The sequence below is a fragment of the Rattus norvegicus genome, chromosome 4 (assembly GCF_021556685.1).
Source record: "Rattus norvegicus strain SHRSP/BbbUtx chromosome 4, alternate assembly SHRSP_T2T, whole genome shotgun sequence".
NCBI classification, from domain to species: Eukaryota; Metazoa; Chordata; class Mammalia; order Rodentia; family Muridae; genus Rattus; species Rattus norvegicus.
The window spans coordinates 8,493,540-8,507,414 of record NC_141537.1 but is presented as its reverse complement, the minus strand read 5'-3'; the positions used below and the strand labels follow the sequence as shown (position 1 = coordinate 8,507,414).

Genomic DNA, 13,875 nt, shown 5'->3' with positions numbered 1-13,875 from the left:
GTCTGGGCTGGCCTCACACTCACAATGATGATCCTCCTGCCTCAGCCTCCTAGGTGTGAGGACTGCTGGCATGAGCCATATGCCTGATTCCCTCTGCCTCTCTAACATGTGTGCACATGGAGTTATACCATGTGTGTCTTACTCCTTTCCTGGAGGAGATTCCTTCTTTGAGATTCCCATGTTGGAGAAGGTACCTGTGTCCCATTGTGTGTTACCCAATTTTCATTCATACAACCTCTGGTTGACATCTAAGTTGTTTCTGTTATGAGTGAGTCTTCTCTGACTGTTTGCATGTGGACATATGTCTTCTTTTCTCTTGGGTAAATGCCCGCAAGTAGACCAGCTGGAGTATATAATTAATATATGGTTAATTTGATAAAAAAATTTCCAGTGTTATTCAAAGCAGCTGTACCAGCTAGAGTTCACACACACACACACACACACACACACACACACACACACACACACACACCCCTTCCTTTCAGTGCATAGTTCTTTAACCTTCTGCCCTCCACCTGGTCTTTGCTTAGTTCGAGGCTGTCCAGTGTCCTGGTAATCGCTCTGTACACAGCTTAGAACCTCTGGCTCTGTGTATACAGAGCTATACTCCCAACACACCAATGCAAACCTTCATCCTTCTTCTCAGTGGACATTTAAGGACTCGGGGATACTGCCCAACCTTGAGGAGCTGTTGGCTGATGCCCCTTCTTCCCACAAATTGCCTCTATAGAACACTTCACATGTGCTTAGGCCAAAGACCTAAGTGAGACCAGATGTGGAGTGGGATGCCACATACATGAACTGAAGGGACCTTAAACATCATAAAGAGGCCTCAGGCTCTGCATGCTGGTCAAATACTTCATTTCTTAGACAGATTGTTAAGGAAATTTTCTTTTGCAATAACCACCTTTCTCCATTCACCCCAAGAAAATTCAAAGGAAAAACTGAGGGTGACCCACTTGGTCCTGCTCTGGTTAGGTTTCAGGTGTGGAGTCCAGAGCTGCCCTGCATGGGTGGGTTGATGGTGGGGTGGCAGTTCATCTTCAGGCATGGTGGTTTCCAGCTGGGAAGCAGCTTTGCTTGAGAGAGCACTGAGGACCTTCTTAGCCTCACTAAACATATTCCATCCTGGGAACAGCACAAGAAAGGTAGGCGGGCTCTGACTCCCCAGGCACAGTAGATGTAGTGTCCAGCCCAGCCTGCTTGCCTCTGCAGCTGCCTTCACAGGCAGGGCACATGGAGGCACACCATGGTTCAGCCATCAAGTTCCAAGAGTCCCAAGACAAGGACGGAGGCCCAGTTGTACACACTGGGGAGATGGCATGGTGGCCAGACACTTTCCTGGCTCCAGGACTCGTGACTCAGTCAACAGCAAGGAACTGTGGGATTTCAGACACGTAAGAAGCGATTGACAGATCACACTTTTGAGAGTCCAGATTAGAATTTCACCCCAGCCAATGGCTTCTGTCCTTTCCACTACCATGAAGTGTGGAGGCTCCAACTCCACTAGCAGGGTGGTATGGCCTGACCTCTTTGGAGTTAATCTTTTCCATAGACAGAAATGTAGACAGCCACATTTCTCATAACTAATGAGAGGGTCAAGGTTTTATATCTCTGCGAATTCTAATTCTTATTCACCACACTACTGCCCTATGGCAAATTCCTACAGACCTTTAGAAGTGCCGGAAGAAGCTCGCAGGTCTAAAGTCTTATGACTTCTAGGTATTGGTGCTGCTGGGTACTTATACTGTATGCTCCAGTTCCAGTGTTATACTCAGCACTCTAGTACCCACTAAGTGCCAATACTGCACTTAGGTATTGTACCAGGTACTAGTGCTACACTAGGTATAAATAGTGCACTAAGTACTAGTACAATAATGCACTAAATACTAGTGATATACTAGGTACCAGTGCTGCACTAGTACTGCCGAATGTGGCTGGAGAAGCCAGTGGTTAGAGAATTATCTAAATGCCTGATCGTGTTAAACCGTATCGGCCTGCACTGTTATATCCTGCGATCTCACTGCTCTTACCTCCAAATTGACTCTCTCTGTTCCCATGGAGTTCTGCTATCTTCTTTTCTATGCCTTTCCCAGCACCCCTCCACTACCGGCTAAGCTCAGCCCTGAACAGCATCAGCTACTAATGACTACAGGCCGCAGAATCTGCGGCTGTGTGAGGCAGGAAAGGACACTCGCCATGGGCCTCATCATGTCAGACATCACCCAAATTGGCCCTGCTGTGGCTCAGCTCCTGTCTGCAAGGATAGGCTCTTCCCTACAAATTGCTCCAGTGGTATTAATTATTCTTAGCCTGACTGCTTCTGGCCCTGACAATTTGCCAATGGGTAGCATAAAGAAGACAGGTGCTCTGACTGAAGCAGGACACAGCAGAACCCTAGCAACATGGCTTCTGCATCTGGTTGCAATCTGGGTGATACCATGACCTTGGCAACCCCAAACTTTCCCCACACCCTAGAAGCCTTTGCCCATGCACTCTCCCATATATTCTCCATAACAGGACTCTCTCAGCCCCTTGTCTGATTACAAGCCCCTGATCCTGTGAGCTCAGTCTCTAGACACTCAGATCTGCTTTTAGAAACTGATAGGAATGGCCAGGCAAATTGAGGGGAATCTCTATTTCTGAACCGTTCTGAAGAGTCAGTGGAATCTTTCAGCACACAAGCCAGTTTCACTGCCATAGACTCCAAGCCCCAGAGCAAGCAGGTCTGTCGGGCTGTCTTGGGTGGAGGGGTAAGGGCAGTCACACAGGCAGTTCCTTCATGGCTGAAGTCCCTTTGTCTACAGCTGTGTTGTTCTCCTAGACTGCCCATCATTGATGCACTTCTGAATTTCTACCTACCAGAGCTCTGCAGGCTCTCAGTCTAGCTTCCCTGTGGTTTCCTTTATTCCAATCTGTTATCACTAACTTTGTTCTTTAAAAAGAAAAAACCAGCATATACATTTTATCTGGTTTAAAATAATTCCTCAAAAGGCTTCCTCTGTCCTCAAATAACAGAAGCAGCTCAGGATGGCACCTCCCACGGAACCCTGAGCTCTACCTCTGTGCCTACGTAGACATTTGTCTGTTGCATAGACGTGTGTGTAGATGTCTATTGCAGCTTTGGCATGTGCACTGCATTCCTGAGTTTACTATGATCACACAGCCAGTGCTCAGTCCCCTCCGTCAGAGTGAGACACTGAGCCCAAGCTGCCTTTTCTGCTGGGACTGTTCTCAGGCATCAGAACATCCTTTACATGACTTCCGTTAACTGAGACTATAGCCATAAATGAAGAATTTGGGCAATTTGCTCTCATGGTCACTAAAAGCAGGTCCCCAATATTGGATCAGACACTTATGGGTTGGTACAGAACTGTAAAGGGAGGAGATGAGAGGAAATGAACCCAGATGGGGAGACAATAGAGTCTCCGTGGCCCCTTGGGATGGTGGACCATGTGAGCAGCGTCCTTCAGGCTGCTGCTGTCTGTCTTTCTCATGCTCCAGTCTGGTCTCCTGACCTATACTGGGAAGAACTCTCTGCCTTTTTCTCCTGCATCCAGCTCAGGGCAGGAGAAATGTATTGGCATTTGTTCCAAAGCAGAATTTTGCCAAAAGCTGAATGCAGAAGCTCCTGAAGGTGTGGAGGCCTGTACTTGAGGTGAGACTATAAGAGGGGAGCAAACCGATCTCTCATTCCATCTAAAGGAGGCCCAGGCTCACAGAGGAGCTGTCCAGGTGCCTGACCCACCGACTGCCTCTCACTCTCCAAAAGGGCGAGCCCTGACATGGCAATGGTACAGCGTGCTAACCAAGATGCTAACTGAGCCTTACCTCGTTGTGTGAGATGAACAGGGAACCTGGAAATTATGTGCACCCAACCCATCAGCCTCTACCAGCAACAAAGCAATCACCTCTGTCAGCTGACTCCCAAGAATGGTGACCAGTGATGAATCACCTCAAGCAGTAGATAGTTGCTCAGAGAGGCAGAGCCATCAGCCCAGGGCTACACAGCCTGTTGTGACTGGGGCTTCATGAGTCCAACCCTCATGTGGCAGAGACTTCCACATCACCAGTCCTGACAGGATGATCTGTTACTGGACACACTGATTGGATGCCTCCTCTGAACCAACAGGCCCAGGAAAAATGAGACCATGACATCATGATAGGATCTGCTCTAAAGGAAAAAGATAACGCAGAGTTCTCCGTCTCACCTGCAGCAGGGAGCAGCTTCCTGGGGGCCTGGAAGCCAACCAGACAGGAAGCTGCAGCTAGCCTGTTAATTTTGCTGGCTCTGTGTTGATGGAGTTTGAGGAGGAAGCCTGAGTTGGCAGGCTTTAGCTGATTCTAGACTACAGGACAGGGATAGGGTGATTACAGTGGCCACCTGTGATGTCCTCTGTGGGATTGTTTGAGCTTTCCAGCAGGCAAGCACCCATCATCTCAGCTCTGGAAGGCCTTCCTCAGCCAGCACTGGAGGTCAACATAAGGTCACTTGAAGATGTATGGAAAATGAAGGGCCTAGAGCATAGCTCCACCCTCCTGACCTTTCTAACCCTTTTTCTCCTCTCTCTCTCCTCCAAGCCCTTTTGAGGCATCTTTCTCACATCCTTAATTTACAGATCTAAATCATATAGCTTTGTGGTTTGTAGGATATTTGAAGGGCTTGGCCACCATAGCCTCTCTGCTTTGGAACATTTTATCTCTGCCAAAAGGTTTCATGGTTCAACCACCCACCCCAGACCAACCCTGACCTGTCTCATTTCTTCTTTTAACTGGGGTAGACTGAGGGTGGACTGACCTGGGAACACACCCTCTTTTCATGTGACTTGGCATTTCCTTGTGATCGGTGTGCCTGCGGGACACAGGGAGGTCTCAGCCCAGATGTCCCATTGCACATCAGTGATCAGAATCCAGAACTTGTATGGGATCCAGGTCAGGGTGAGGATGGGGCACCAATCAAACAGTAGCAGGGCTCATGTGCTTGGAAGCCCTGATGGCATGAACTCCTAACACAAGAACTTAAGCGAATGATCCATGATACATTAAAAAAGTGGCAGGCATATCTAGGTACCAAGTGGGTTTCAGTTACTACAAATACTATTCTTGACCCCTCAGTAACTGAAGGCTGCTCCTTGCTGACCTACTATGCATTCATAATAAGTATGGACCTACTGTGGACAGCACTTACATGGGTCTGAATGTGTATCTTTTTGTGTCTCTCACTAGACTAACATATGAGAAGACTCAAGAAAACTCACAATATTTGACATTGAAGATGCAGGATTGGGATATTTTTTTATGATTTTAGTCATGAAAGTTTAAAGCCAGGAAAAAAAGCAAATTTTAGCTTTTCTTCCTCCTAAATGCCATTGCTGTTGGGGAAGCTTTTCAATCCCTCAAAATAGCTTTGGAAGATAAATGAGCAAACTTGGCTGGGCGCTAATTCACTCTTCAGAACCCAGTATGATTTATGCCCTGTTTTGTTTATTGCTCAAATAAGCAAAATCAGAATGGATCTTGTGATTATTTTGAGCTATGTGAAGTCCAGATTATTTTATTCCTCCTTAATCATTTTTGCACCGATCCATCTGTACCCAGAGATGATTCATCACAGAGCCCAATGCACATTTTTTAGAATAAATGAATAAAGGTAAAGGAAGGAGGGGTGGGGAGGGCACTAGACAGCCCCCAAATTAATCAGCAAATTACTTTGTACACACACACACACACACACACACACACACACACACACACACGAGAATCTCAGAATAACCCAGTGTATGGTAGGGATCACTGGCCAGATTGTCAGGTATGTTCAACCATTTAAAACTAGGACACAATGTTGTTGTCATTTACTTACGAAGCCCACATTCAAGAACCACATAATCAAATTACAAAACAATATAAATAAGTGTTCCTAATGTTTTAAATACATTTATGGGTTCTGTGTTTGGGCTGCATTTATAGCCACCCATGTCCACATGTGTCCCTAGACCACACGTCACACACACATGTGACACCTTGAGTGTGCATCAGAGGTTATTGCTGCTGCTTTCTGTGTGAGAAGAGGAGCTGTGTCCCTGATATGAGGCAGTGTCTCTCACTGAACCTAGAGCTCACTGGGTGGGCAACAAGCCCCAGAGATCCTCTTATTTCTTTCTCCCCAGTGACAGGGTCACCAGCATGCGACTTCCATACCCAACTTTTCCATTGATGTTGGTGATCTGGACTCAGGTCCTGGTGCTTGTACAGCAGGGACTTTACCCACAGAGCCATCTCCCCAGCCCCAGTGAAACATGAGTGAAATAAAATAAGAACTGTGTGGGTAGGGCCAGCAAGGCTTAGATGTGGGAGAGCACTGGCCAAATGATGTGATGCCATGCATTGTCTTATCTAGTGAGTACTGGGACCCTGGAGGGTTAGGAGTGCAGAGCAGACAGAAAAGGCTGTGAGAGTGGGAGAAGCCCTGGAAGCAGACCAAACATGAGGGCCTGAGCTCGTCATCAAAAAAGAAGCCAGTTCCTATGACAGGCAAAGCCAGAGGCTGAAAAGACAACAGCTTCCATGGCAGGCAACTGAGACCGCGTGGAGCAAGCAGGGACACTCCCGTGGTACTGACACCATGATGCATGGCAGGATGCATTTGTCTAAACCCATAGGACATAAACATAGCCCATGAACCCCACAGTCAACCGTGGGAGTCAGTGAGAGGTAGCATAAATTGACAAATGTAAAACCCAGGCAAGATATTAATAATGTGGCTACATTATTGTCAGCTCTTCTGAGAACTCGGGATGATTTAAAGCACTGTAGTAATACAGTTTTCCCAGAAGCAAAGTGCAAAGTAAAATTGGCCTGGCTACCGGCTGGCACAAGACACACTGTTCAGACAAGATGCTATCTTGACACTGAGGGACCAGTGTTTGTTGTCCTGAAGGCAGGGAGCCTGCTGGCGGGATCCTCAGGGTCTTGATGCTGAGAAGTCAAGGATCAGTGATAATCACCTGTAGAGGAACTCAGCCTCAGAGGGACAGAGACAAGAAGCAGGACTTGGCCATGGCAACCTCAGATGCAGCTAGATCTGACCTTGTAGCTCTGGCCACCAGCTCACCACAGAATCTCTGCTTGGATGCCGCACATGTAGAGGAGTGGCAGGTTCTTCCTGGAGGTAAGCACAGGGCCACCTGCTAGCCCCACACAAAGAAGACAGAGGTGACTGGGGGCAGTAGCAGAGATGAAGTAAATGGAAGGAAGCTGAGAAGCCAGGACTCAACAGAAGGCTATGACAGTGCTCAGGGGTGAACTGGGTTACACACGCACACGCACACGCACACGCACACTCACGTACACACAGACAGATTATGATTCTGTGCAGCTCTTCAGTGGTTCTCCATGGTTTGTCTGTGGATCTATGGGGCATATTCAATAGAATCCTTGTGTTCACAACAACCGACATGGAGGTAGAGGTGGTCAGACGATGAGAAAGTGCAGAATATTCACTGAGCGAGGACACAGTGCAGGGACACTGGGAGTGCCGCCCTAAAGACTATTGACTAGAAAGCAAAACAGTCTGATACTGTGGAATCCCAGTGTAAAAACAGATTTAATTCACCATAGCAAGTATGGGCGATGGGGTAGAGACCCTCAGTCTACCCACCGCCTTGGGGATTCACCGATTTGCTGTCACTGCTAAGTTCCAGAGAACAAACTTGTCTTTATGTCCGATAAATGAGTATCTCTTTTAGACAACTTTCATACAGATAAGTCATTACAATAACACTTTATCTATTCAACCCACTGGTCCAACTAATTAAATGAAGTTCTAAGGATGCACACATGCATTATGATGTGTGGCCAAATTAATTACCTGTCGGTTTATCAAGGATTAAGCTGGCATCGGTGGAGCATGGCTACCCCTCCATGTGCAGGGCAATACTGGATGTTATCCACAAGGCAAACATTAATGCTCCTCTGTGGAATGTGCGGAAGAGGGATTTGGACTGAGCTACTCTATTTTCCCAAGGTCTGTGCTGTTAGGGTGGAATCCTACCACTTACTGGCCTCTTCCCTGAGGACAGCTTACTTTGGGATCTTGGAGTCACTGGGCTGACTTAGAGAATTTGAGACATTAAGAGACTCACTAGCTAAGAAAGAAAACCACCCCTTTGGAGCACTGTTGAGTTGGTATGCTTCATTTCTTTTGAGTTTCACAACATTCTTAGATGACAGAGGCCAGGTTCCTACAGACCTTCAAGCCATTCCACCCAGCCCTGGAACTAGCTGACCAATTTGATGGCTTCAGATTTCTCTGCCTCTCTTTCATAAATGGTGTTATGCCTGTATATTTTCCTAAATTCCTTTAAGATACAGCAAGTCTCTTCTGAGACTCACCCATCAATCCGATGAGGTTTACAGAAAACGTTGCTCTTTTCCACAGCCTTCTTGTGCTTTGCTGTAGTATTTTGGAGAAGAAGGAAAGATTAAACTAACAAATAATAAATATGTATTTTAGGATGATTAAATGATTTTGGGCCTTTTCAGTACACTGCAGACCAGCTACTCAAGCCCACCAGTATGCTGTCACATCACATAACATTTGTGCAGCAGTACATCAGCAAAACCCTAATTGCTGAGCTGGAGAGGTGGCTTACAGTTAAAGCAGTGAACAGGACAGGTTCCTCTTCAGAAGACAGAGTGTGTTTCCTAGCACCCACCTAGGGAAGCTCACAACTGCTAATAACTCCAGAAGAGCCAATGCCCTGGAGTTTCTTCAGGCACCCATTCACAAACACACACACACACACACACACACACACAAACACACACACACCACACACCATACACACACCACACACACCACACACAACACACACAACACACACACCACACACACACATACACACACCACACACACCACACACACACATACACACCACACACACCACACACACACAGACACACCACACACACACACACCACACCACACACACACTCACACACACCACACACCACACACACCACACCACACACACACTCACACACACCACACACACACACACACATATACATATACATATATAATGGATGGATATACAGATCATATATTCAGGCCACATATATTAATATATCCATCTATATGTTCCATATGTATGTATTCACACACACGCACACACACACGCACACACATACATATAAAATCATACAGATACATGGTTACAGACATACATGGGCTGGAGCTTATTAAGAACCCATCTGGACCCACATTGTTCAGGCTCCTGTTACCCTAGCTTCTCTGCTCCCCTGAGGACTATCATCCCAGCTCCCTTCTCCATATCTGGCCTCTGGTCTTCACACTCCTGTGAGGCCCTGTGGACTCTTGTGTCCTCTTGTGTCCTCATCTTCTCCTCCTCTATTTCCCCCTGCTTTTGCTTGTCTTGATTCTTACAGTGCTATTGAAATCACTCCAGAACTGTCTGTGTTTGAAGCTCTGATCATGTAAGGGCCTGGTCCACACTTCTTCCCTCTCGCCTCTTCCCTTTGTGGAACTCCTAAAACTCTTCCTTCCCCTAAGACCAGCACAGTCTGCCCACCCTCCCTTTATTCACAAGCAAACACTTTCATGGCTCTCTCTGCAGTGTAGGGACTATGCTCTCAGGATGGGGTGCTTTCCTGGCCATCTTGCTCCCCCAGAATGCAGATGCCATTCTACAGGTGCGGTGGTACCCTCAAAATTAAATGAAGACTACTCTGTCTATCTGTGGAAGGTAGCAGCATCCATAAACAATACTGAAATATTCAAGTGATAGGAGCATTGCAGATGTTTCTGTGGCTTTTATGTATTAGGCCATTTGAATATGTAGACAGTATTTTATTGTCAAGGAATGTTCCACATCTGTAAATTAAGAATTTAAACTATGGGGCTTGGAGGACAGCTCAGTCAATGCTGCTATAAAAGCATGTAGCATGAGCTGTGATCCCAACACTGGTATGTCAGGGACACAGGATTACCACAGGCTAATCAGACTGATGACCCTCAGGCTCCATGAGAGACCCTGACTCCAAAATTGTGGTGGAGAGTGATTGAGAAAGATCCATCACCCACCTCGCTCCCATATGCATATGCACCTGAGCATGTGTACACAGTGCACATATATGTGTATATACAGGCTGGCTACCATGTAGACACAATTGGAAAATATCCTCAAAAATGAAAAATGTAAGAAATCTTAAATAGGAAAAACGTGTTTCAGTTCTTCTCCCTCTCTCCCTCTCTCCCCCAGTCCCTCTCTCCATCTCTTCCCCCTCCCCTATGTCCTCTCCTTCTCTCCTCTGTATCTGTGAGAGAATACAATTCATCCTGAGGCCACTGGCTTTCAAAGGTCAGAATGACCTGGCTTTATACTTAGAAAAGAATTATTTGCAAGGAGAACCAATGATGAAGACATTGGGTGTGGAATTTATTGCTGCTTGGCTGTGGGTCTCGCTTAAGTTTAACTGCCCTAGACATTTTAAAAATTGATCTATATAGTTCTCTGCATGTTTTCTCCTGATGAGTATTTACCATTTGGATTAAGTAGCAGTGGACATAGTTCAGCTTTAAATAAATTATGTACATCTGCAGACGTCCGGCAGAAGCTGAGTGAGACGTATTGTTCAGTAGCTAAGAGGCAGGAGGAGAGTAAGACCGTCAGATGACAAGTGGAAGTGTAGTATATTTTGGTTCCCAACATTGTGCTTTGTTTCTGTTTGTCTGTCTATCTCTTCAGGGACCCTCAGAGTCTGGACCCACCAGAAGTCAGCAACGCGAAGCTTCAGTATGCAGGGTGGGGCCCGAAAGGCCAGCAGCTGGTAAGCAAGCTGGGTCTAGCTGCCACATTTTGATTTTTGCCATTTATGTTTTCTAAACTGCATATCACCATGCACATCTGACATGTGTGTGTGTGGTATATGTGTGTGTTGTGTGTGTGTGGTATATGTGTGTGTTGTGTGTGTGTGATATGTGTGTGTATGTTGTATGTGTTTTTGTGTGAGGTATATGTGGTGTGTATGATATATATATATACATACACACTGTGTGGTGTGTGTGTGAGATGTGTGAAGTATGTGTGTATGTGTCTATGTTGTGTGTGTGTGTGGTGTGTATATGTGTGTGTGATTAAGTTTTAGATAAATGCACTGACATACATGATTATATGAAATCATTGTTCCTTTTCAGACAAAGAATTCTTGTTTTAAAAATGAGCCTTGATGGGCTAGGGAGGATACGTACCATCCCAGCACTGGGTATGGAGACAGGCAGACCACAGGATTCTTAGGCCTAGTTCCAGTCTAGTTAAAATGGAATACTGTTCATCAATAGACCCTGTCTAAAATAAAATAAAATAAAATAAAATAATAAACCTGGAGATGACAGAGGAAGACACCTAATATCAACCCTCCAGCCTCCACACACACGTGCATGTACAGGTAAGCACACCTACCCTAATGAAAACACACACACATGTACACACACACACACACACACACACACACACACACACAAATGGAATATCATTATATCCCGAAGGTTTCCTTCACCATGAGAAAGCACCTTAGAAAACAGCCAGGAATGAGTTCCTCTGGACTCGGGGTTTCAGAAGTCTCAGTCCGTGGTAGGCTGGCTTCTTCATTTCTGGGCTCATGAGGAAGCAGAACGCCACGTGAGAAAGTGTGTGTTGGAGCAGAGCTGTTCACCTATGGCAGCCAAAAAGCCGGGCTGGGGTGTGAGGGTGGAAAGATACATCCTTGGATGCATTCCCTAGTGAACCAGTTCCTGCAGCTTCCACCTACTATTTGGCTCTGGCTATGAATGAGTTGATGGATTATTGAATGAGTGGCATCAGTGTCTTTGTGAGCCAATCATCCCTCAACAGTGTCACTACCAGGGACCAAGCACATGCAACTCAGGCACCACAATATATCCAAACCATAATACACTCTTCCCCCATATCCAGTGCAGTGTGTTGAGTGCTGGCTCTGTAACCATGAGTGTAGATGAAGTTCCTTGGAGGCTTACATAGGAGTCATCAGTGTGCTGCACATTGATGCCCATGGTTCTGCAAAGTCACCCTCATCCCTGGAGGTTTATGGATAAAGTGGGCTAGCTCATCATTATGAAGCTGTGCCACCATCAGCTTGTCAGCATGGGGAAGCCATAGGGCTGACATCGGCTTAACTCTTGGACATCAGTGGCCTTAATGAACCCAAATAGGCAAAACTAAGGTGTTTAAAGCCCTGTGAGTATAAAGGATGATGTGTGGGTTACTTTTTATTGTTTTTGCAAAATGCCCGATAAAAGCAACTCAAGAAGAAGGTTTTTAGCTCACACTGTGAAAGCCCAGTCCTTTGTGAGGGAGTAGGCATGGCTGCAGCAGCCTGAAGCAACTGGTCACCTTGCATTCTCAGTAAGAAAGAACCCAGCCTGTGAAATGGAGCCACCCACATTTAAGATGGGTCTTAACTTCTCAGTTAACCTAATTTAGAAACTCCCTAGAGCTATGCCAGGGCTGTAGTTTCTTGGTGGTTCTAGATTCTGTCAAGTTGCTAATCAATGACGATTATCACAGACAGTGTAAGGAAGAAGGCCCACAATGAACAGCCTTGGTGTAAGGTTCCCAGTCCAAAGCTCATCACTAGCTAGCCATAGCCACTCACAGCTGTGGGTCTATTCTGAGGATGAGTCACAACTAAGAGGAGAATATGTATGTCATGGCCTTGTGGTGACAAGTGTCACACCCAGGTGACCAGGTACTTGCTATGAATCCTGTTTAGCTTCATTTCTAGTGACTGGGTCTTCCTGCACAGAGCCCCACTGGGGTTTGGATCTAACGGTTTGGTGGCTGTGACTCAATCACTACTTTCTCTTCCATCTGTAAGAAGATTAACTAAAGCTATTTTTAGCTGTCTTTTACCTCAAACACGATTGCATTTGAAATCCTGCCGCAGGTGTGTGCTACCTAACATGGGTCTTCTGGAAGAGCAACAAAGGCCTTTAGCTGCTGAGTCTTCTCTTAAGCCACTCTGACCAGTCACCTCTTAAAGATGCAGGGGCGGTGTTGGATTGGTGATCTGCTGTGTTATAAATGAAAAGAGTCCTCGTACTCCCCCATTGTGCAGTTCTATTTGCTTGGTTGCACCTCAATGCCACAGTCTTGAATTGATTCAAGTAAGCAGAAGCATTGGGCCACGGAAGAATTTTAGCAATTCTTCAAGGGTCTAGCCAACTAGAGATTTCAGTGGTCCTAACTGGCCAAAATCAGTATGGTGATTGGAAGAACCACTGAAGAAGAAGGACATGGTGTGTGTTGGAGGGGGGTAACCTGTCCCTCGGTCACAGGAAGCACCCCCTACTTTTCCAGGAGCCTGCAGAATGTCCTAGCACCTGCATCTCTAAGAGGTCAGCATGGCTAGAGAAATGGATCAGCTGTTAAAAGCATTTGTTGTTCTTCCAGAAGACCCATGTTAGGCAGCTTATACTTGTAATCCCAGTTCCATGGAGCTGACACCCTCCTCTGGCTGCTGCATGTACCTGTATATGTTGTATGCACACACACACACACACACACACACACACACACACACACACACACAAATAAAATCTTTAAAAATAGTTGACTTATAAAAAAAAAGATTTTTGTCCCTTTTGTGGACATGGCCACTGCACTCCCTACTTTGTGGTCAATAGCCCAGTGTTCCCAGCCTGGCACCCAGACTCAGCAGTGGGGGGTCTCTTTTCTGTTACTGAGAAAGGAACACCAGTACTGGTTTCTTGCAGAGCTCTCTGTGGGCCTGACATGTAGCCTGCTCCTTGTCAAGCCACAGCTGGCAGTAAGCTAA

The 13,875-nt window shown here is 46.2% G+C and overlaps 1 protein-coding gene across 6 annotated transcripts in view; it reads left to right on the top strand.

The window, feature by feature from the left end:
* The window catches only part of Dpp6 (dipeptidyl peptidase like 6), a 906,096-nt gene that overhangs the window by 719,294 nt on the left and 172,927 nt on the right, over positions 1-13,875 (top strand). For all 6 annotated transcript variants that reach the window (XM_087656307.1, XM_087656309.1, XM_087656310.1 and 3 more), the window contains 1 exon segment: positions 10,767-10,848. In XM_087656307.1, the coding sequence (XP_087512433.1) occupies positions 10,767-10,848 (82 nt within the window).